This window comes from Amblyomma americanum, chromosome 1 (assembly GCF_052857255.1).
Source record: "Amblyomma americanum isolate KBUSLIRL-KWMA chromosome 1, ASM5285725v1, whole genome shotgun sequence".
Lineage (NCBI taxonomy): Eukaryota > Metazoa > Arthropoda > Arachnida > Ixodida > Ixodidae > Amblyomma > Amblyomma americanum.
In genome coordinates this window covers 126580148-126601855 of record NC_135497.1, presented here as the reverse complement: position 1 = coordinate 126601855, position 21708 = coordinate 126580148, and the positions used below count along the sequence as shown (strand labels likewise).

Below are 21708 nucleotides of genomic sequence, written 5' to 3'. Positions count from 1 at the left end.
CAGCCATAGAAGTGAAAAGGGATTTTGATTTCTAATCGTATTTTCTACTTGTCACGCGGCAAATTTAACGCTCTTGTCGGTTTTTCTAGTGTCTCCACTATTCCCACACGCCACACTATTCCCACACGCCATGGGAGGCTGTTCACAGTTAAGTGCAGAGAAGAGATACGTTGTCACCTGCCATTGGGACCCAGCGCAGCATGTATCCAGAGGACAGCAACAAAATGTTCTTGATAGCTGCACTTTTGTGGCTGTTGACATTTGTCAGGCAGCAAAACATGCATTCATTGCTGAGAAGTCGAGTTATTTTCCCCATCAATCCACTCAAACTAGACAGTGATGTGCATTGGGGGCTCCTTGACTGCGGCCAGGAAGCAGCATTCAAACTGCGCATGTAAAATTGCACGTCGAAACATTCTGGTTGCGGAAAGGGTTTGGCAGCAATACCAGTCAATCATAGCTTATAAAAGCTCGAATTTGAGTGGTAATAGCCTCATTAGAATGCAGTAACCAAACGTGGCAGGCAAACTTCGTGTCCTCAGTGTCCCTATAAAGAAGCGGAGATGCTTGCACAAACATGGTACGCTGACATTTTGAACACAGTAGACAGACTGCAGGTTTCATTGCTACCAGTTTTGGCAGCACTAAAGGGCCTTTATAACATGCACAACATGACACTGGGCATACTTTCATTTTTGATGAAATGCAGAAGTATCGAAAGAAGACATGAAAAACTTCAGTTTTGCCTTTTTTATTGTTTATGTACTTTGTATAGAAGATTTAAATTACACAACACCACAAACACTATGTAACAAGCAAACAGAACTGACACGTGCAGCATACACAGCTACATGGGAAAAGAATTGATGAATATGGCCTAAAATGTTCGCCGCTGCCGCATGAAGCTCACTTGATGTGAGCACCCTTTCAGTGTTCCCTATGTGTAAGTTTTGTAAATGAAATTCCCCTCACCCCAAGACGAGCCAGAAAAAAAGCGTGCAACACTGACCAACGAGAACACACACACCCAAGCAACATCTAAACCTGTTCCATTTTCTTTTATTCAATCAGAACTGGTTTACTGTTCACATCATCGCACTCGTCCAAGCCTACAGCTGGAATGAAACATGTCAGCATGCCAGAGTCAGTTTTACCAGTAAAAAAACATTCTCAATTCAATGAACCAGACGTATGCATTTATACTTGTGAGAGCATGAAAAGGGTACACACAGTTCAATTTTTGTGCAATCAGCACACATACGGGCGAATTCGGGTCACAAAGTCCACCATGATCTCGGCTATGGGTACACACAACTTGTAAGATGGCTTCAAAGTGCGTGGGCATCATGCCAGCTATCCACTTTCTGCGCTCACTCCCGAGGTGTATGGACTTAAGACTATAGGCCCCTACCATCTCGGTCATGCCACTAGAAAGGGAAGCGCTGCTATTTGCACGCTCTAACATAAGTAGTTGAAAAAGGGCAGGGTATAATAGCGAACCGAGAACAGGACAAGGAAGCTCTTATTGTCCTTACACACACTAGTTTTGTCTGCTACTTCACGATTCGACAACTTATTCGAATCACGTTAAAAAAAATTATTCGAATCACGATTCGACAATACTATTCGATTCATAATTCGACAATACTACTCGATCCATGATTCAACAAAATTAATCGATTCATGATTCGACAAAATTAATCGATTCATGATTCAACAAAACCACTAAGACAAGATTAATTCAAAGTAGCAGCACAAACACAAATTTAGACCAAAAAAGGGGTGGGGGAGCACATGATTAACTTACATGTACTTAAAGTCGAAAAATAAACTATGTACACACACGCTTACGCAAAGGGAATCTCACTTGCGATTTGCCCTAAAATAGATAATGCTACACCTGGGTATTCGGAAAAAGAACATTCAACTAGATATAAGGGGGGCAAGGGAACAGGAGAGGTGCTGCCAGTGAGGCGCGCTGCCACTGGCATCAAATAAAGCCTAATGTGAATTCTCAAAGAAGAATGAAAGGGAGGGAAAAAAAAAACTTTGGTGGTGGAGAGGGCGAGGAAAGAGGAGCGTGTACGCTGCAATAATTAATGTCGTTGCAACCACTACTTGGATAGCTAAGCTTATGTAGCATAACGCTTTGTCCACAGCCGGGCAATGCGGTCATGCTCCTCCCTTTGCTGCATGAACTGCGTGGCAATGCTGCCCACCAGCGGGTCCGCTGAAATTGAAAACATACATTGTAAGCACACCACAAGTTCTAGTTTTCAGGCACTGCAATCAGGTGGAAAATTTAAATTCTGTGGGAAGCGTAAACTCATGAAAGAAACATGCAAATTTATTTTTTTAGCAGATGCTTTGCATGCTGCAGAAGTCCCTCTTCGAAAATGGAAGGTGGCTATTTTAACTCAGCATGAAGTAATTTCTCCTCTAAATTGTTTCAAAGAATGGTGCTTGTTTGATGCTAGATCTCCGTAACAACTGATGATCCCTCTGCGTCAAGAGAACTGATTGTGCCAGACAAATATTTGAGAGCAACGGAAGAGTGTGTTGAGGTCATTTCTTCCATTCCAGCCAACAAAGATGGGATATTGAAATCTTCACCTCGTTCGTCTTGTTTAGATACTGCGCATCGGTTTCAGTTCATGAGCAGTTTTCAGGTACACTTGACACTCAGCAGCTAGGACTGGCAATTGACCACTTGCGGAAAAGTTTCTGCGCATGCGCAGGATGGATGGATGGATGGATAAGGCTGAACCCTTTAAATCGGGCAGTGGGTCAAGCCACCTAGCCATCATTTGTGAAATTTTGGCAGTCTTGATTTTAGCCACCAATCAGATAACCTTCGCTTTGTTACTTCTACCCACTTAAAACCTACTTTTCCTTCACTGTCCTTAAACCCCAATGTTTTGGATAAATCAGCCCCGCTGCTTTCCACTGCAGGATGAAGCCCTTTACAGAAAAGTATCAAGTGTTCAGTAGTTTCCTCTTCCTCTCCACAAGCACCGCACAACGTGTATCTCATGGTACCTGACTCTACATGTCTTAGTCCGCATAACTCCCGTCCTGGCCTCAAACAACAAAGAGCTTCCCCTACAATTATCACAGATATTTTCTTTGGCAATATCCTGCTTAAAAATCCTGTATGTTCCCAGTGCTGATTTCATCAGCATCCCTGTTTTCCACAGAGCTCTCTCCGTTTCTTTAACCTTTTTCTTAACCGATAATTGCTGAGTTGCCCCCGACTGCTGTCCAGATAATTGCTTGTCAATTTTCTAGTTCACTTTCTGCATTTAGTGTCAACATTCCTTATGTACAGGAATCTGAAAACTTTCCTAGCCCACTGCTTTTCCCCGTTTTTCTCAATCACTCCTCAAATGCTATCTTACTGCTAGCTTCTCTGCTTTTGAACAATGCCCATCCCATATCCACCTGTACCCACTGATATGGTGTATTGCCAAGAGCTCCCAAAGCTAGACTCCCTACGCTACGTTGCTTAATTTCCAACCTTGCTTGAACATCTGGTGTCATGCACAGGACCGCATTACCGAAAGTCAGGCTAGGAACCATCACCCCTTTCCAGATCCCTCTTACCACTTCATACCTATTGTAATTCCACAGTGCCCTATTTTTCACGACAGCTTCATTCCTATTAGCTTTATTCATTACATATTTTTCATGCTCTGTCAGATACTCAACACCGTTATTTATCCACACTGCAAGATACTTGTATTCATCCACTACTTCTGGCGTGAACTCCGGTATCCTATGCTCGCCGCCCTCATCATTAAATATGACTGCAGATTTTTTCTTACTAAACTTGAAACCTAATCGATCTCCCTCTGTACTGCATATGTCTAACAACTTCTGCAGGTTTTCCTTGTTGTCAGCCATTATCACTATATCGTCCGCGTATATTAGTCCTGGTAATGTCTGTTTAATCAATTCCCCCTGCTTGAAAAAAGATAGGTTGAAGCCTAGTCCGCTCCCCTCTAGCTTGGTCTCCAACCCTTGCAGGTACAACATGAACAACAAAGGAGACAGAGGACATCCTTGCCCACGCCCCCGCTGTAACTCTATAGGCCCCGATACATTTTTTTCCATTTTATAAGCACTCTGTTACCTTTATATATATCTTTTTTATGTATACATTAATTACCAATGTGCACAGTATGTCCCACAAATCCTCTTGAATAACGATGTCGCAGGCTCCCCTGATATCCAGAAATACTAGCCACAGGGGCATGTGTTCCTTTTTCAGCAATCCCTACACACAGCCTCAATGAAAACAGATTGTCCTCCAACCTCCTTTGCTTCCGGAACCCATTTTGTAGCTCCCCTGGCAGCCCCTCGTTCTCCACCCAAACCTGCAGTCTGTCCTTTATAATCTGCATCACCATGCCCTGATACATTTTATTCCCCTTTTATAAGCACTCTGTTACCTTTATATATATATATATATTAATGACTCATTCTTCCACCTCCAATGTGCACAGTATGTCCCACAAATCCTATTGAATAACTATGTCGCAGGCTCCCCTGATATCCAGAAATACTAGCCACGGGGGCATGTGTTCCTTTTTCAGCAATCCCTACACACAGCGTCAATGAAAACAGATTGTCCTCCAACCTCCTTTGTTTCCGGAACCAATTCTGTAGCTCCCCTAGCACCCCCTCATTCTCCACCCAAGCCTGCAGTCTCCCCTTTATAATCTGCATCACCACCCTGTAAACCAGAGATGTCACTGTTATGGGACGGCAGTTGCTTATGTCAGCTTTGTCCCCCTTTCCCTTATACATAATGTTCATTCTACTTAATCACCATTCATTGGGAGCTTTGCCATCAACTATTGTTTTGTTCCCTACCTCTATTAATGTTTGCTTGGATTTTGGTCCTAGCTTCTTTATTAACATTATCGGAATACCATCTGGTCCTGTAGGCGTGCCACCAGGAATCTTCATTAAAGCTGCGAACTGGGCGAGTTGGTATTGATTCATATTTGAACAGCGCAATAAAACAACGGGACACAACGAAGAAAGGACACCACAGCGCTTGTGGTGTCCTTTCTTCGTTGTGTCCCGTTGTTTTATTGCGCTGTTCAAATATGAATCAGGAATCTTCTCTGCCGTTTAGCACTCTCTCTGTCCAAGTGAAGCAATTGCAATAACCGGTCTATCCTCTTTCGATAAATGATGTGCAACATTTCTTCTAGCCTAGTCTTATTACTCACTGTATTTAGATGTTTCCAGAATTTGAGCTGCTTTTCTATCCTTTTTATTTACTTTTGACACCCATTGGGTACCGTTTGTTCTAATCTTCTCATTAATCAAGTAGGATTCTTCCCTTCTAAACTTCATGAAGGTATCCCATTTTCTGTCCACTTCAGCTGTCCGCTCCATCCAGTTTCTAAAAACGGAAATAGGAAGTTCTCCTCCTTCGTTAGAATTTTTTTTTTTTTTTTTTGAGGAAAGGAAATGGTGCAGCAATTGTCTGACATATGCCGTGGACACTCAAACCGCGTGGACAGAGCAAGAGCGCACACGCTGGCACTTGAAAGAAGGTGAACTATGCCCGGGTAGGACGAGGCCAGAGGAAACTCTGGTGGAGGTCCGAAGCGATTCTGACGTGCAAATCGATCGTCCTATCCGAGTATAGGGGCGAAAGACCAATTAAACCATCTAGTGGCTGGTTCCCTCCGAAGTGTCCGCCGCCGCGGTGGCTGAGTGGTTATGGCACTCAGATGCTGGCTCGAAAGACACGGGTTCGATCCAGGCCACGGCGGTCGAATTTCGATGGAGGCGAAATTCTAGAGGCCGTACTGTGCGATGTGAGTGCACGTTAAAGAACCCCAGGTGGTCGAAATTCCCGGAGCCCTTCACTACGGCGTCTCTCATAGCCTGAGTCGCTTTGGGACGTTAAACCCCCATAAACCAAACCAAACCTCCGAAGTGTCCCTCAGGATAAGGGAAGTCACGAGGGAGTGAAACAAGAAAAGAAGAAAGAGGTGCCATAGTGGAGGTTTCCGGAATACCGCAAAAACCCGCGTATAACCCCTTCAGGCGCTGGGGGACGCGACCTAAGCCTCCTCATGTTTTCGTACGCGAGGCGAATTTCCACCTTTGAATACCGCGCTCTTACCATTTTGATCTTCCCTCTCAAGTTTGTGGTGCCAGCTCTTGCAGCTACGGGGAAATGCGTTTGTTAAAAAAAAAAAAAATGCGCATCACGTCGTCAAGTAAATAGCTTTCCCTTTTGCATTCTGTCTTTGCAAATGATCGTGAGTTATACAATTCAAGCTCAGAATGTGTCAATAGGTTAATGTACAAATGGCACACCAATTTTCATTGTCACAGACGAAGAAAAAGTGCTGCAGTGGACGTCCAGAGTGGTGCGTCCACAAATGTGGACATGGCGCCTTAATGCCCAAAGTATCAAAGCAACGTTTCTCCCCACAACGCGCTGTTTTTTTGTGTACGTATGGCACGAAATGGGCTTACTGCTCACGGGTGTTGAAACCTATGTCTGTACAAAGAGAACGCTGGACGACTCCAGCGCCGAAGCGTTTTTCATGCAAATAGCCGATAGAGAAGCACCTCCAAAGAAATGTGGCCGACCGAGCAATGAAGACGCGCAGATGGTCGCAAAGGACCGCCACTTAGCTGAGCCGCTACTGGCAAACACAGCGCGCTATGACCAGTGCTTCAAGTCAGGAAGGTCTAGGAGGGTCGTAGGCCCCCTACCAATATTCAAAAAGGGATCAGAGGCCACCTGTGCAAGATTGTAGAACGTATGAATCTGAAGGAAGCAACCATTTTCAGTGGCAGTCAGAACCTTTTTTTCTCTATCGCTTTGAAAATTTCGGTGGTTTTTAGCAAGAATCATTACATTTTGGTGAAACCCGAGACGGACAAAAATACAAATTTGCAGCACTACACAAGGGGGATGAAAAAGGGGAAGCCATGCCCTCACACCATGGTCAGTTCAGAGCTGGCCGCTCAGCTCCAAGGCTACAAATCAACAATTAGTCCATTGTTAGAGCGAGGGGACGGTCTGTTTCAGGTCTCTGACATAAATATACCGAATTTTCCTCTTACTGTCGTCACAGAATGACTGCTTTTATCTGTTTTAAAAGTCGTGAACTACAGAATAATTGCTTGAAGCGTACATTCTCACAGCTAAACATTTATTCATGTCTAACGATCAGTTAGAAAAGGCAAGCAATTGTAGTGTTTACGTTTACGAGGACAAACGCAGAATGCAAATGAGACACTGCATTCAGTGATTTGGTCTTTGATGCCTAAGACAAAGCATGCTTCGCTGATATCTGTTGAAGTGGCTGTCACTGAGGCAGTCATGCGGTTTAATTCTGGGACACAGGAGGCTGCGTCACGCATTCTGCAAGAGTTCCAAGTGGGACAAAACCACATAGCCAGCCAGAGGGCACAGGAGAAAGACTCTCGCCGAGCTATAGGCTCCGAGCGGAAGTGTGCAGCCTCAGCCTGCTTCATCTCTGCCGCAAAGCGACATCACCAAAGAAAAACTGATGAACATTACTCGCCTGGGACATTCTGAAGCTTGACACTACTTTTTTTGCACAACTGTGCATAAAGAAAGCATTGTAATTTGTTTTTTTTTGCAATTTTCTCAGTTCGATTATTTTCGTCACATGGCAGTCTACTGCTATCTCTGCTTCTGCACATCAGATTTTGGTAACTTCTGTGTCATTTAGTAGCTAAATAGGCGGTGATTGCAATAAGGGTTTCAGATGGTAGCTAGGTGTAAACACAAATTTGTTATTTGCTAAAATTAAAGTTAACTACAATTTCAGTTCTTCAACCACAACTTTTGAACTAGAAGGGCTAGAAACATGCTATTACCCTTGTTGCAATCCTTGATCCTTCTAGAATCTAGCAACATACAGATTATGAGAATCTGTTCAGCAGCTTTCTCTAAAACCCTGTCAGAAGCTCCTCATAAAAAGCTACATACAATAGAAAGAAAAAATCTCAAATTCATATTTGAGATCAGCATGCTGAAATTTATGTACCTACAAATTTTCATAGCAATTTTTTCATAACGAACCATGTCCCCCCTTAATATGAAAATGAAAGCCCAGGAAGTGTGGGTGAGCATTTTTGTTAAACGTGTTGGCAGTAGAGCACAGCACAGCAGTGTACTTTCCAATGGAGAGCATGAGGCACTCTGGCAGCTGCAACAACTGCAAAAGTGCTACATGTTTTGCTAGCTCACTGCAAACATTCTTGAGGGTCAACCAATGTTCCAAAGCTAAAGTAAAGACTAGAGAAAGCCTGTATTGATGCCACAACAGACACAGACTTTGCTCAACATGACCAGCATTAACAGCTGTCGCACTCAAGGCACAACAAGTATGGTACAATATTTATAGGCTGTAGCTTCTATGCCACTCACCTGGGTTGCAGTCTGTGAGTAGAGAGCATATTGAAAGTAAAACTTTGGAAATGGTGAGCGCTGGACTCCAGTTGTCCTTAAGAATATCTAGACATATGACTCCTTGGCTGTTGATGTTACAGTGGTAGATGCGGGTACGAAATGTAACCTGCGGAAAGACCACACAAAGGCCAAATCACGACAAGTCAGCAGCAGTAAGCCTCGGGGAGGTTGACAAGACAAGGTCAATACTGTAAAATTTTCTATATGGATGAACAGGTAAATTCTTTTAAAATGATCACTAAGCAGTGCAGTTTCACAGGTGCACACACACATATACTTTCATGGAGCATTAAAGGTCAACCCAACTTTGAACAAATTAAGGACAGTGCTGGAACCAGACCAGGAAGTGCAGCACTTTGTGATGTAGCACAGTGAAACTAGCAGACTTGAATGGCAGCATAACATCAGAAGATCTGCAGCATATAGTGAGAAGTTTGGTTTGATTTATGAGATTTAACGTCCCAAAGAGATTTGGTCTATGAGGGACGCCATTAGTGGAGGGCTCCAGATAATTTCTACCCCCGAGGTTCTTTAACATGCACTGACATTGCACAGTACACAGGCCTCAGCATTTCACCTTCATCGAAATGAGACTGCCGCGGCCGGGACTGAACCCGTGTCTTTCGTGTCAGCAGCTAAACACCATAACCACCGAGCCTCCACGGCGGCTTTAGCGGTATCAGAACTGCCAGGGACATATGACAGCAAAGGACAGGGTTAATTGGAGAGATATGGGAGAGGACTTTGTCCTGCAGTAGGCGCAATCTGGCTGATGACGAATTCCTCATATATGGGCATTAACACATCAACGTTATTGCATCATATCCTTAAGGCGGAGCTTAAGTGTCCCCTCCAATTATGTCCAAAATGCTTTATTTCGAATAAAGATGTTACATACAACAACAAAGGGTTCAAACAACAGGACAAACGTGTTAGTACTCCATCCTTATTCCTATGTGACAAAAAGCTGACGTTTGTTACACAGGACCTCTTTGCATGTTTGCTAACATGTCATTTTCCACTTGAGAAGAAGAAAAATTTGTTAGAAGTTAGCACTCGTGCTGTTCGCCTTCGTTTCTGTCTTCACCTTCTGATATGCTACAGCTTGTTTATTGGTCACAATAAGTTTTTTTTTCTCTCTGAACAAAAATTCCCATGCATACATACAAAGCTTCATAAACTAACTTGTTAGAATACAAAAAGAAGTGCTAAAGATCTCTGCATGGATGTAAACCTGCATGCTCACACCAAAACAATGGCTGAATAAGAAAAAAACTCTCTTCAGTTTGATTTTCAGAAAGATTTCACTGGGAATCTCCAATATAAACTGTAATACTAACAGAATGGCTGCTAAAAACTTTTTTAGCCTTTTTTAGCAGCCATTCTGTTTTCTCAGAGTACAATATTTGACTGGAACAACCTTACATTAAGTCACAATTTGAGTAGTACTGAAATAATTTTTTCCCCCTATATCTGTTTAGTTATTCTGTCCTGTATTCTTAGTTTGTAAAAAAAGAAAGAAAACAACATAATTAGAGAACCTAACCTAAAATCACATTTGTTGTTCATGAATACTGTGCCTAATAATAAAAAACATTTCCACGCAAAACAATGTTCACATGACTCAAAGCTAACTTTCCTTTGCATTTGCAATTAAGAAAAGTATAAATAAAAGTTTAATAAGAACACAAATACAGGAAGAACTGTCTTAAAAAAGGCACTGAAGAGATAATATCAGGGGTTTGTTTCTAGTGGCATGTCCAAATTCCTACTTTACACTTGCAGGTTTCTCATGCATTCAGGCATTTCACAAGCACCACCAAAAAAATCCCACCTCTACTTTTCAATCTGATTCCCACTACGTGTACAGCCAACAACCACAACTAGTAGTGATGATATTAGGGAGTATTAGAATAGGGGGACATTATCAGTTACGGGAGATGGAGAAATCGTGGGGTGCCAGGTGCCCCGCTTTTCCTCCATAACCGACTGGGTCTCCAGTTATAGCAGTGGTCGAGTGGATAGTGCATCCGGCTCCCTATTCTGAAAGTGTATTCACTGATGCTCCCCAGCAAGATTTGGATAGGCCAAGCCACACTGGCTCAACAGCAAGTCAACGACCACTCTTTTGAAAGTGTCACCATGAAAATGAAAATTGGTTTTTGAGGAAAGGGATAAATAAGGAGTGAAAGAAGAAAGGAAGAAAGAGGTGCCGTAGTGAAGGGCTCTGGAATAATTTCGACCACCTGGGTATCTTTAACATGCACTGACACTCCACAGCACAACGCTGTATTTTGCGTTTCGCCTCCACCGAAATACAGCCGCCGCAGCCGGGTTCGAACCCGGGAACTCCGGCTCGGTAGCCAAGCGCCCTAACCACTGAGCCACCGCGGCAGGTAGTGGCACTGTGTCTGCAACCCAGTTCTGAACACTACCAGTTACACCATGGCGACAATGATAGTAGACTACACTGGCACTAAGTGATGGCAGCAGGCAAAGCTAAACCATTCTTTTAGCCAACTACAGTTCAAGCTTCACATTTTGAATACTAAGGGCCATATACGAAAAAACTAATAAGAAAGGTAAGTTGAAGCTACCTCCCAAAATGTTATCATGTAAAACCATAACCATAACAATGACAATGAAAAAAAAAAAAAGACTGCTATGTTGCCATTTTAAAGACATCAGAAGAAAATGACATGACTTGTCACCACAATAAAACACACAGCAATACATATATTTGGCTAAAACAATGTCAGGTGTCTCTATTCCGTGCTCCATGTAAATTAAATCAGGAACATCTCAAGGGCTAACCAGAGGCTCAAAGTAGCATGGTTTATACACGAAGTCAAAAACTCACTAAGTTGAAGCCCCTCAGTCACTCCAATTACACCACTGCCTCATAATCAAAACAAGCCAGAGAGATCAAGTGGCATGCAACATATCATCACCTTTGGTGGCTTGAAAGGGTAGTCTGGGCTGAAGTGAATGTCCAAGAAAAACACACCACCCTCGTACACGGACCCTGGAGGTCCAAGGATGGTTGACACCCATTCGTAGAGGTTATCTCCCTTGGGTCCCGCACTGTTAAAAACAACAAACAAATTTGTAGAGCACTCTTCAACAAACCTAGTAACTGACATAAACGTGAATGTCAAGCACTACAATAAACACCTGCAGCTGATAGTTCATGCTAGCTTTTAGTAACTGTTTTTGCCTCAGTGATGCAGGCAGCTCAAGTCAACAGTGTAAGAAAAAAATAATAAAGTAAATACAAGATTGCAATTTTGAAAAATGGACATGCCCAACACTGATACAGAATCTCCCTCAAAAAGACAAACCTGCCTACGTAACTGGATCAACAGCTGTGCTGTGATGTGAAATGGAAGCATATAAGAGGTTGCATATCCCGCTACAACCCTGTCACATGCTTTTGCAAGCTCTAGAGCTATACCTAAGTCTGCACTATTAACACTTTCATGTTCCAGCTGCTTGAGGCATTTCTGGCCTGGCATCTATAGACTGAGAGCACTTCCGAGAGGCAACAAAGAATATGCTTTACAGCATGTTCACACACCAAGTCATTGGCACTATGAAGTAGCTGAGCAGCTGTCAACACTCGGCATTCAGGACAAGCCACACCACATAGTTCAAGACAGTTATAATGGAGCAAAGTTCTGATGCATGCCATGACAATGTTCTAGATGGCACTTTGTGAAAACCTATACTACTACAACCCCTATGCAGGCATCTGAAACCATATCAAAGGAGCCCATGTCATGAAAGAAAGTCTGTAGGCCAAACACACTACGTACAGTTTGCACTGATGTCACAGCAGCCACCATCCTTGAGATTCACAGATTTTCAAAGTGCTTTGCACAGAAACTTATAAAACAGCAAATAATAATGAGCTTTACAAATCAGTCATATGTACAAGTTTGCTGCCACAGGTCATTTTACAACTGCACTGAAGGCACTAAAAAAATTACAGCTATTGCAGCAGCAACCACCGGAGTCAGCGCAAAGATCACTTAATCCACCAGCTCAACCCAACTTATGAATGCAGTCTAATTACGCATTAAGAAAGTGTCCCTGAACAGTTGCAGTGGAAACTGTCGAATTTAATAGTACAAAACACCAGTGTAAGAAATTGTAATGACAAGATGAACAAGGTCAAGTATCTTGACTGATCATAACTACAAGAAAACTTAAGCTCCTTATCATTATTTAGACTGCATTTTCCTTTCCCTTGAACGACCACAACAGATACCTTCACTTTCCGATCCAAGTCTAAAGTTCCCAAGCCTCCAAATGTAGAGTGGGTTGGCCAGATGTTTGCACTATGATTTTGTGTGCCATTAAGTTAATGTGCTAGAGAACAGAACCAGAGCGAGGAAAACTGACATAGGAGTGGCTGTAACGAAAGATGTGGGCATAGATTGCACTCTGTGTAGTGGTCACAGCAGGTCAGATCTTCACAAACAACATCCTTTCCCCCAGTCTGGTGTTAACTGTAACTGCTAACAAACGGTACGTAACATGCGCCGCTAAAAAGATTCCAAGAACGCCTCCAGAGAAGTCTACCTAATAGAAAAATATATATGCCTCGGTCGGGGTCTTTCACATGGCCAACAACAAGAACAGATTTCTACAAAATTATTCATTATATGTTGTGCTATACAGGTCTCTGGCTATATGGAACTGCAACCTTCACTACACCACTGAACAGCGCTCACTGTCACGATGCTTTCAACCTGAAGTATTGACAGCGTACGATTTCGGCACACGTTTCAGCGTTGCTTAATACAGCCGTCAGGCGCTATGTCTACAAAGCGACCATTTTGTTTCAAACGAATTAGCGACCTCGTGTTGCACAGTACAGAGTTCGAATATTGATCAGAACGGGGAACAAACCTGCAATTAGGCGGCGGGTCCAATGTAATTTCCGCAAGCTCCTTCTGGATCCTGTGCAAACAAGTAGCGATAACAACGCTTAGCACACTGTTGACTCTAGCTTACATACATAGGCCAAGTTAAAACTGGCCAACCAGTGACAAACCAAGATTTTAGCAGAGTTCAGCAAACGGGGCAACTTATGAAACCCACAGTTCGTCACGACGTGGGTGCCGCCTTAGTCCTAAGGACGATTGGCCCACTCACCTCTTGGCACTTGTGCTCAAAGCCTTCGACATTTTGGGGGTTGACTTCGGCGCCTTTCGGTCTCCTCCGGGATGTTCAACAGTCACCGATGAATTTCCTCTAGTTGTGGAAGACGCGGGCCTTGATGGTCCGGCCTGCGTTCGATCACCGGACATATCGCACTCAGGAACGCAATCGAGTGATACGCACGCCCAAAACATGCGCCTCGGCAGACCAGACGATGCGCAAGCACTTGGATATTGCTGTTACTGCGATGAGCATGCAATACAGCGCACACAAACGGCACGTGTATAAGCTTATAAACACGAACGCTACCGACAGAAATACCTCAGTCCTAACAAAGACCTGAATGGAAGACGGACTTCCCCAGCGAAGCCATGTCTCTCGTAAAGAGCCACGACAACGCTAAGCGCACCTTCCACATGGCGTTTCGAGATACAAATGCAGCTGTAAGTTACTTAGTTTACTACTGAAACCGCAAAACAAAAACAAAAAAATCCCGACTTACAGAAGCTCGAGCTCCCACTGACGAACAGCAGAACGCGTACGCTGCGCCCCTGTTGTCGCGGTAGTGTCAGGTAGTGTTGTACGCTGTTCTAAGCAACGGAAACACTCCCTCGCTGCTGCAGTTACCAAATGCATCGTCACTCCCCCATGAGCGAGCTGCAATATTCTCGAAAATATTCTTTTTTGTGACAGCTTCCCAGTGCTGCATGCTACTTTACGTAAACAAGGAATGTGAATATGCTGGCACGATTAGTGTCCCCTTATATAACTAACAGACATGAACGCGCTTAGGCGGCTTTGCGCGTGTTCAGCGGTTTAGCAAGTTCACCCGCCGAGCCACGGCCGCGTTTGAGGTCGTAGCATAGTTTCTTTTGTGGGAACTTGGAAATAGCGTTTGTAGTTTTTTGTTATTATTCGGCACTGTTAACAGTTAAAAGGTGGTTCGGTTGGTGGTGGTGGTGGAAACTTTATTACATACAGGGTTGTTTAGGACGCGCAGGTCCTTGGGCCCCCGCACGGCCCCACTGCACTCAAGCGTTCATATCCCGGAGGCTCATAACGTTGCTGCACTCTACATTACAGTAGCCTTCCGAAATGTTCAGTAGTAACCAATTTGGGTACAGGGAACTAAATGCATGCACGTGTCTTCAAGCCCATGCTAGTTTGTTCGTGGTCTGCATACTGCCTTTGCGGATCATATGAGACCATTATTTTTTCTTATGCAGCATAGAGTAGCGATAAACTCTACCCAGTTTGCACGCGCTGAAACGAGGAAACGCAGACAATCTGATGGTGACTTCCAATCGCAGAGTTGGAGCACTTCTGGAGCAACGTTTCCGGCTCTTTTCGGAGCAACTGTATTCCAAACGCAGATCTGAGCTATGGATCGCGTCTTCCAATCGTAGACAGGGAGCGGTTGCCGAGCCGAGATTGCTCCGTGGAGCAGTCGGGACTGCTCCGCCGAAATAGGCGGATCCGACCGGAAGTTTGCGTGACGTTCTCATGCAGCGGCGCCCTACACGCTCTGGCCAGAGCAAGTGTACTCCAATCGCAATTTCAGGTCGCGTGCTCTGCGCCGGATTGAGGCGCTCTGTCACAGAGCGTGCAGACCGCTCCGGGCCTGCGATTGGAATTCACCATGACTTGCATAGACTGCACTGCTTCAACTTTTATGTTCGCATAGTGAAAAAAATTAAAATTGGTTTCTGAATAAAGGAAATGGCGCAGTAACTGTCTCACATATCTCGGTGGACACCCGAACGGCGCCGTAAGGGAAGGGATAAAGGAGGGAGTGAAATAAGCGGTACCGTAGTGGAGGGCTCCGGAATAATTTCGACCACCTGGGGATTTTTAACGTACTCTGACAACTCGACCCGCCGCGGTGGCTCAGTGGTTAAGAGTGCTCGGCTACTGATCCGGAGTTCCCGGGTTCGAACCCGACCGCTGCGGCTGCGTTTCGATGAAGGCGAAACGCTAAGGTGCCCGTGTGCTGTGCGATGTCAGTGCACGTTAAAAACCCCAGATGGGCAAAATTATTCCGGAGCCCTCCACTACGGCACCTCTTTGTTTCTTCTTTCACTCCTTCCGTTACGGCGCGGTTCAGGTGTCCGCCGATATGTGAGACATACTGTGCCATTTCCTTTCCCTCCAAAAAAAAAACCAAACCTACCACTAACATCTCGCAGCACACGGTCGCCTCCATCGAAACGCGGCCACCGCGGTCGGGTTGTTGTTGCCTTGGTCACATGGCACATACCCACGACGGGGGATTGGCCAGGGTTCAGTGGGAAGGCCCCATAGAATAGGGTAAACTGGTGTCAAGCTAATGATTGTGCCTTGGGTGAAATTTTAGAGTAATTTAAAAGAAAAAGAAGAAACAAAATATCGGGAGAGAATATCTGAGAACTACATAATTAAAGATATGAAAGTACCCAAACGCTATTGCGAATGCGGAAATTTTTGAAACAATTAGCAAGGGAATCTGCCGGTAGCTGTTATATAATTGTGGGGGTATTCGCAAACTTGACACAATGCAAAACCCCTGGCGCTTGCGCAGAAAGAGAGGAGGAGGGGAACCAACAAGGTGAGACCCAACTTCGTAATGGGAATTTCTAGGTGTGCTATCCTCTGATGTGCAAACCTCCGGCAAGAGAGTAGGAAATGCTCCAATGTCTCGACTTCACCACAAGCCGCACAAAGGTTTGTGCGACTGAACCCGCATCTACATAAGTAAAGATTTAAACTGGGAATCCTGCACTGCAAGAGTGTCATCGCTACCTCACACTGCCGCGTTTTACATGCACGAGTCTTCCATGGGTACATGAGATGTTGGTAGTCGACAATAGAGAGTAAGGGATCGTTGCACGCGGCGGTTATAAACTGAAAACACTGAAATCGAGTCATGCCGAAAAGAACAAAATTGGGGACGGTACCTGCAACTGGTCATTTAGAGCCGATTTTGCCAAAAACTCTGCTGCTTCATTTTGTAAAATACTGCAGTGGCCTGGTATCCAAACGAAGCGCACCTCTTTCACTCAACCAGGAATAAAAAAGGTTAGTGAGCGTCTCGTATGGAATCCAGCGCCAGCAAAACAGAGAGACAATCTGAGAGGAATATCACCTGAGAAACAGTTGTGGGAATTTTCAAAGCGGCCAGCCCCAGAGCCATAAACTCTGCTAGAAATATGGTTGTGTAATCCGGGACTCTAACCGAAAAGCTCCACGAGAGAGAATCTAAAAAAATACCAACACCTGCCTCCCTGTCAACCCCAGACGCATCTGTAGAAATTACAGTATGTTGCAGGTACTGGGCAAGGTTATCAAAGAGGATTCCAGTTAATGTCCTTGCAGGCAGACGCTTCGCATTAGGTGGGAAAATATAATCAAAAGTAATATCCACAGGGGACGCTGCCCAAGCAACTCTGCATACTAAATTGAGATCCACACCAATGTTGGCTAAAAGGTTCCGAGTAAATGCAACTTGAGGGAGGCGGAACCTTGGCCAATGAGGAGTGAGAAAAATTGCTGTGTGCGAGACGAAAATAGCTGTAGCCACACCAGAAGACGACTCAAATGCCTGCAAAAAAGTCCTGACAGTTAAAAGGTGAAAATGGGAGTTAAGGTCGGGAATACGAGCCTCCAATTACAGAACTGCAGTGGAAACTGATTGAGGGAGACCTAGGCAGAGACACAGTGTGCGCCTTTCTAGCAGCAGCAACGGATGAAGCTTATATTTAGAGGAGCCAGAAAAAAGTATGCAGCCAAATTCCAAAATGGGTCTGACATAGGCTTTGTAGAGAAGTACAAGCGTGTCCCGGCACATACCAAATTTCCTATTACTTATCAGTAGTAGCCTACCTAGTGCACGCTCTCCTCTCTACACCTTAGTCTTGATGTGGGGCCACCAATCCAAATTGGCATCATAAATGACGCCTAGATATCTCAACGATTCTACTCGAGGTATGCTGTCCGAGCGATAGCGTAGCGATGTATATAGAGGCATGTTGGTTTTAAAAACCAGTACGCTGCTTTTGTGCACATTTAGTACCAAATTTAATGTATCCAGCAAACCTCGAGCGCGCTGAGGTAATCCTGGAGAGAACGATATAGGGCATGAATGTCTGCTGCAGAAGCAAAGAAGGCTATGTCGTCTGCATAAACATATACTGTAACATCAGGGTGTACTGGAATGTCGCACATCACCAGATTGAATAGAAGTGGCGAAAGTACAGAACCTTGTGGCACGCCTCTGGTTTGGGCATAGGTATCTGAAGTGAAGGAACCGTCAGAGCAAAAGAACTGCCATCCTGTTAAAAATTCGCGGATCCATGCATAAATGTAGTACGGCAGGTGCAATAATGCCAATTTAGAGAGAAGGATCGAATATTCAACACTGTCGTAAGCTTTAGCAATGTCAAGCGTCACTAATGCTGATACTTCTTTCTTGCGCATAGCAAGGCGGACTCTGCTCTCCAAATCGACATGGGCAGACCAAATGGAGCTTCCCCGGCGAAAGCCAATCTGTGCAGAGCTCAGTGCATTCACTACTGAAACATGCGCGGATAGGCGGCTGTGCACAATTCTTTCTGTGAACTTTACCAAATTGCATGTTAGAGCTATCGGCCGAATGTTATCAATATGGAAGCCTTTCTTTGAATCTTTTAAGAGCAATATTATTTTCGCCACCTTCCTGGATTGCGGCAACCACGCAGTTTCCAATGATGTATTGACCAGATCGAGGAGGTCCTGAGTGAAGCCTTGCGCCAAGATTTTCAACATACCGATCGTAACACCATCCCAACCCAGAGCTGAGGATTGCATTAAAGACACTGCAGTTGTTAACTCTGATTTGTCAACCACAACATAGTCTGAGCAGGGGTAGGGGGTGAACAGAGGGACTCTACGCTGCTCCTGAAAACGTGAAGCAAGCCCTTGGGCAATTCGCTCTAACTCATCTTTCGCCTCATGTGGAGAGAGCACCACTGAGCTGATTAACTGCATGGCTGAGGAGTTCACATTCCGTTCCATAAAACGATACAAAGGCTTCCTATTTTTTGGGTTTGACAAATATGCGTTCAAATTTTGATTTTAGTCATCCTTTGCTTTTGCTATGGTTCTTTTAAACGAGGCCAAGAAAAATTTGTAGTTGATCCAATTTGCCGGGTTCTGATTAGGCGAAAGGGTCTTACACGCTGCTTTCCTACGACAGAAAGCTGTCTCAAACGCATCATTCCACCATGGGGATGGTGATTTATTGCAAATAGCAGAACGCACAGTGAACTGGGAGATCTCTGTAGCCTTCAAAACTGAAGAAAACACTCGCTGAGCCCTGTTGGTCCTACATGAACAAGGATCAGATGTAAGGGAGGCGCGCAAAGATGATTTGTATGCTGCAAGATTAACTCATTTTCGGGTAGAACCATGATCTCGGAAGGGGCTCACCAATATTGTGAAAGTAATTGGCAGGTGGTCACTAGATGTGCCACAGTCAATTGTGGACCATGCCCCTATACCTACTCCTCTTGCTGCCAAGGACAAATCGAGAACTGAGCGTGAGTGTCTGCGGATGAAGGTTATGGCCCGAGAATTGCAACACCGCACATCATTTGCAGACATCCATGCCCATAACATATGCCCATGTGAATCAGTATAGGAACCCCAGACGACGTGGTGTGTGTTGAAGTCCCCAGCAATGATTACCCTGCTAGAGTTTGCAAGTAAGCTGTCTAGGTGGTCTGTTCTGCATACTCCATTTGGAAAATAGATGTTTGCAACTGTGACAGTAGAGAAGTGCGGAAAAGTGAGATCTATTGCTAGAAGCTCGCAATTAGAATCCATTACTTTTTTAGTTATTAAAACCCGGTGACACAATTTTGGCGAAATCAGCGTCACCAACCCGCCGCCCCTACCATTTATGCGGTCCACACGGAAAACACAAAACCTGTTTAAAGAAAATTACTTAACAGGGGAGAGCCAAGTTTCTTGCAAGAGCACGATATCTGGGTTATGAGAAGATAAAGAAGATAGAAGAATTTTTAAATCAGGAAGAGAAGATGCAATAGAGCGGCCATTCCACTGGAGAACCTTTACACCCGCCATGATGCCTATTCGAGAAGTGAGGCTGAAACAGCCTCTTGTAGAATATCTGACTTGGAAGATACACTACAAAGCCCTTTTTTGGTATTGAGCTGGGGAACGGAGGACTTAGAAGGAGAGGTTGAAGCCCGACGCTTCTGCGTAGGACAAGCCATTTCTACATCATTAGTGCGAACAGTGTTGCGAGAAAGACTTACAGGGACGCTGTCGAGAGGCGGCACGTGAGACGGCACCTTGGGTGACGACGTGGCAACGAAACTTTGAGCACAGGCTTGCTGTGATGTTGATGCTGGTGGAACTACAAGCTGAGGTTGAGAAATAGCCTGATTTGCAACAATATCAGACAACGCCTGCGGGAAGCTGCTGAGCATGCGCTCGGCCACCATTGGGAGTGCTTTTTCGACGGTTGCCACTATTGAGGGAGACAATGTGGCCTCGATGTCAGGAGTAGAGGAACGCACAAGGCTGGCACATGAATGTTTTCTGCGGTTAAGGAGCGCATAAGCGTCTGCCCGTGAGCAGCAATTCTGCTCAATTAATTCCAATAAACTTTGCTCCTGTGATCGGCTTTCATAAGTGGCATCATCGGCGCTGTGACTGTTATTGCATAGACAACAGCTTGGTTGTTCAGTGGTGCAAATGTCGGAAGAGTGACCTTCGCCACACACCCGGAATCGGGTCGCTGACTTACAGGCTCTACCACTATGTCGAAATATCCAACAGTTAGTACATTGCAGGGGTCGAGGATGCAGCGGGTCCACGCGGTAGACAATTGGCCAAATTTTCAACTCCGAGGGGCATGTGCGACCAGCAAAAGTTATGACTGACTCCGTTGCAACATGTACTCCAGCCATCTCGCGAGAGCAGTGGTATACAGTAATAATGCCCGCCCCGGCTTCCTGAAACTCCTCCAGAATTTCATGAATTGAAGATGACGGGTCCACTCCACGGACAATGCCCTTAATGCACACAAGCTGCTCAGGAATGAAGACTTTAACCGGCAGAGAAGCGAAGGTTTTACACCGGAGCAGATCCGACACACACTCAATGTTTGCTGACTTACAAACAATGCCACGCCTTCCAAAAGGTTGCACTTCAGAGATGTCGAGATAGTGACTGGTTAGATTTTTTAGTTGTTCCTGTATTGTTTTCGGGTTCTTCATTTTGAGAATTCCATCTCCAATCGGTACAAGCGCCACGGCAATTGAATCGACACCATTTTTTAGAAAAGAATTCAAAGGCAAGCTTTTGGCCGGCAGGCTGGCGAACCAGGCTGCCGAGCCTCCTCCCGGGGAGGTGATGGACATGCCTACACACAGTGCGCCGGCAACCTTACATCACCCGAGTAAGCACAGTTACCCTGAACCCTGGCAAAAACCCCCCGAACGTGGAACGGGCTCACCAAAGGAAATGCCCGGCACCACCAGGAAACGAAGCAGGCAGGCGGTGACGAAGCAGCAGCAGCCACGAACGAACGAACGCGGTCGGGTTCGAACCAGGGTTTGCATAGTGCCTCCTGGTTCACGCAATCTTGCGTGGCCTTGGAACTTATCCGGCTGCAGCAGTACGCGTTGCTCATCATCATCATCATCAGCCTTACTACACCCACTGCAGGGCAAAGGCCTCTCTTATGTCTCTCCAATTAACCCTGTCCTTTGCCAGCAAACTTCTTAATCTCATCCGCCCACCTAACCGTCTGCTGCACCCTGCTACGCTTTCTCTTGGAATCCACTCCGTTACCCTTATGGACCAGCGGTTATCTTGCCAAAATACGAGATAAAATAAATGAGCAATTTGCGTCATAAATATGCATCGGGGAACAAGTGGAATGCACCTTCCGAAAATGTCACTAGAAAGTGCACACCCGCGCTAATACCATTTGCTCCATCATGAACTAATAATGCGCACAACCTGTACACATTTCTTATTGAGTAAATAGTTTGTGTATTACCTATCCCCCTATC

At 44.9% G+C, this 21708-nt stretch overlaps 1 protein-coding gene across 3 annotated transcripts; it reads right to left on the bottom strand.

The window, feature by feature from the left end:
• Positions 1 to 1039: 1039 nt before the first annotated feature.
• On the bottom strand, positions 1040 to 14281 carry Ubc2 (ubiquitin conjugating enzyme 2). Of its 3 annotated transcripts, none has more exons than XM_077646812.1 (6): positions 14151 to 14281; positions 13643 to 13776; positions 13397 to 13447; positions 11434 to 11566; positions 8441 to 8588; positions 1040 to 2230 (listed from the first exon to the last, which is right to left on the bottom strand). In XM_077646812.1, the coding sequence occupies exons 2-6, from the start codon at positions 13672 to 13674 to the stop codon at positions 2133 to 2135; spliced, it is 462 nt and encodes a 153-aa protein (XP_077502938.1). In that variant the 5' UTR covers positions 13675 to 13776; positions 14151 to 14281; the 3' UTR covers positions 1040 to 2132. The 3 variants fall into 3 exon arrangements, with proteins under 3 accessions (XP_077502938.1, XP_077502939.1, XP_077502937.1); XM_077646813.1 differs by lacking the exon at positions 14151 to 14281 and adding an exon at positions 13970 to 14127; XM_077646811.1 differs by lacking the exon at positions 14151 to 14281 and having other exon boundaries at positions 13643 to 13812.
• Positions 14282 to 21708: the final 7427 nt, after the last annotated feature.

Excerpts from the sequence above, each read along its gene's own strand:
- Ubc2 (XM_077646811.1), bottom strand. The coding sequence starts at position 13,797 with ATGTCCGGTGATCGAACGCAGGCCGGACCATCAAGGCCCGCGTCTTCC. Across the intron at positions 13,448-13,642 it reads TTGAGCACAAGTGCCAAGAG|GATCCAGAAGGAGCTTGCGG; the intron begins GTGAGTGGGCCA and ends TTGTTTGCACAG. Across the intron at positions 8,589-11,433 it reads ACCCTTTCAAGCCACCAAAG|GTTACATTTCGTACCCGCAT; the intron begins GTGATGATATGT and ends GTCTTTCCGCAG.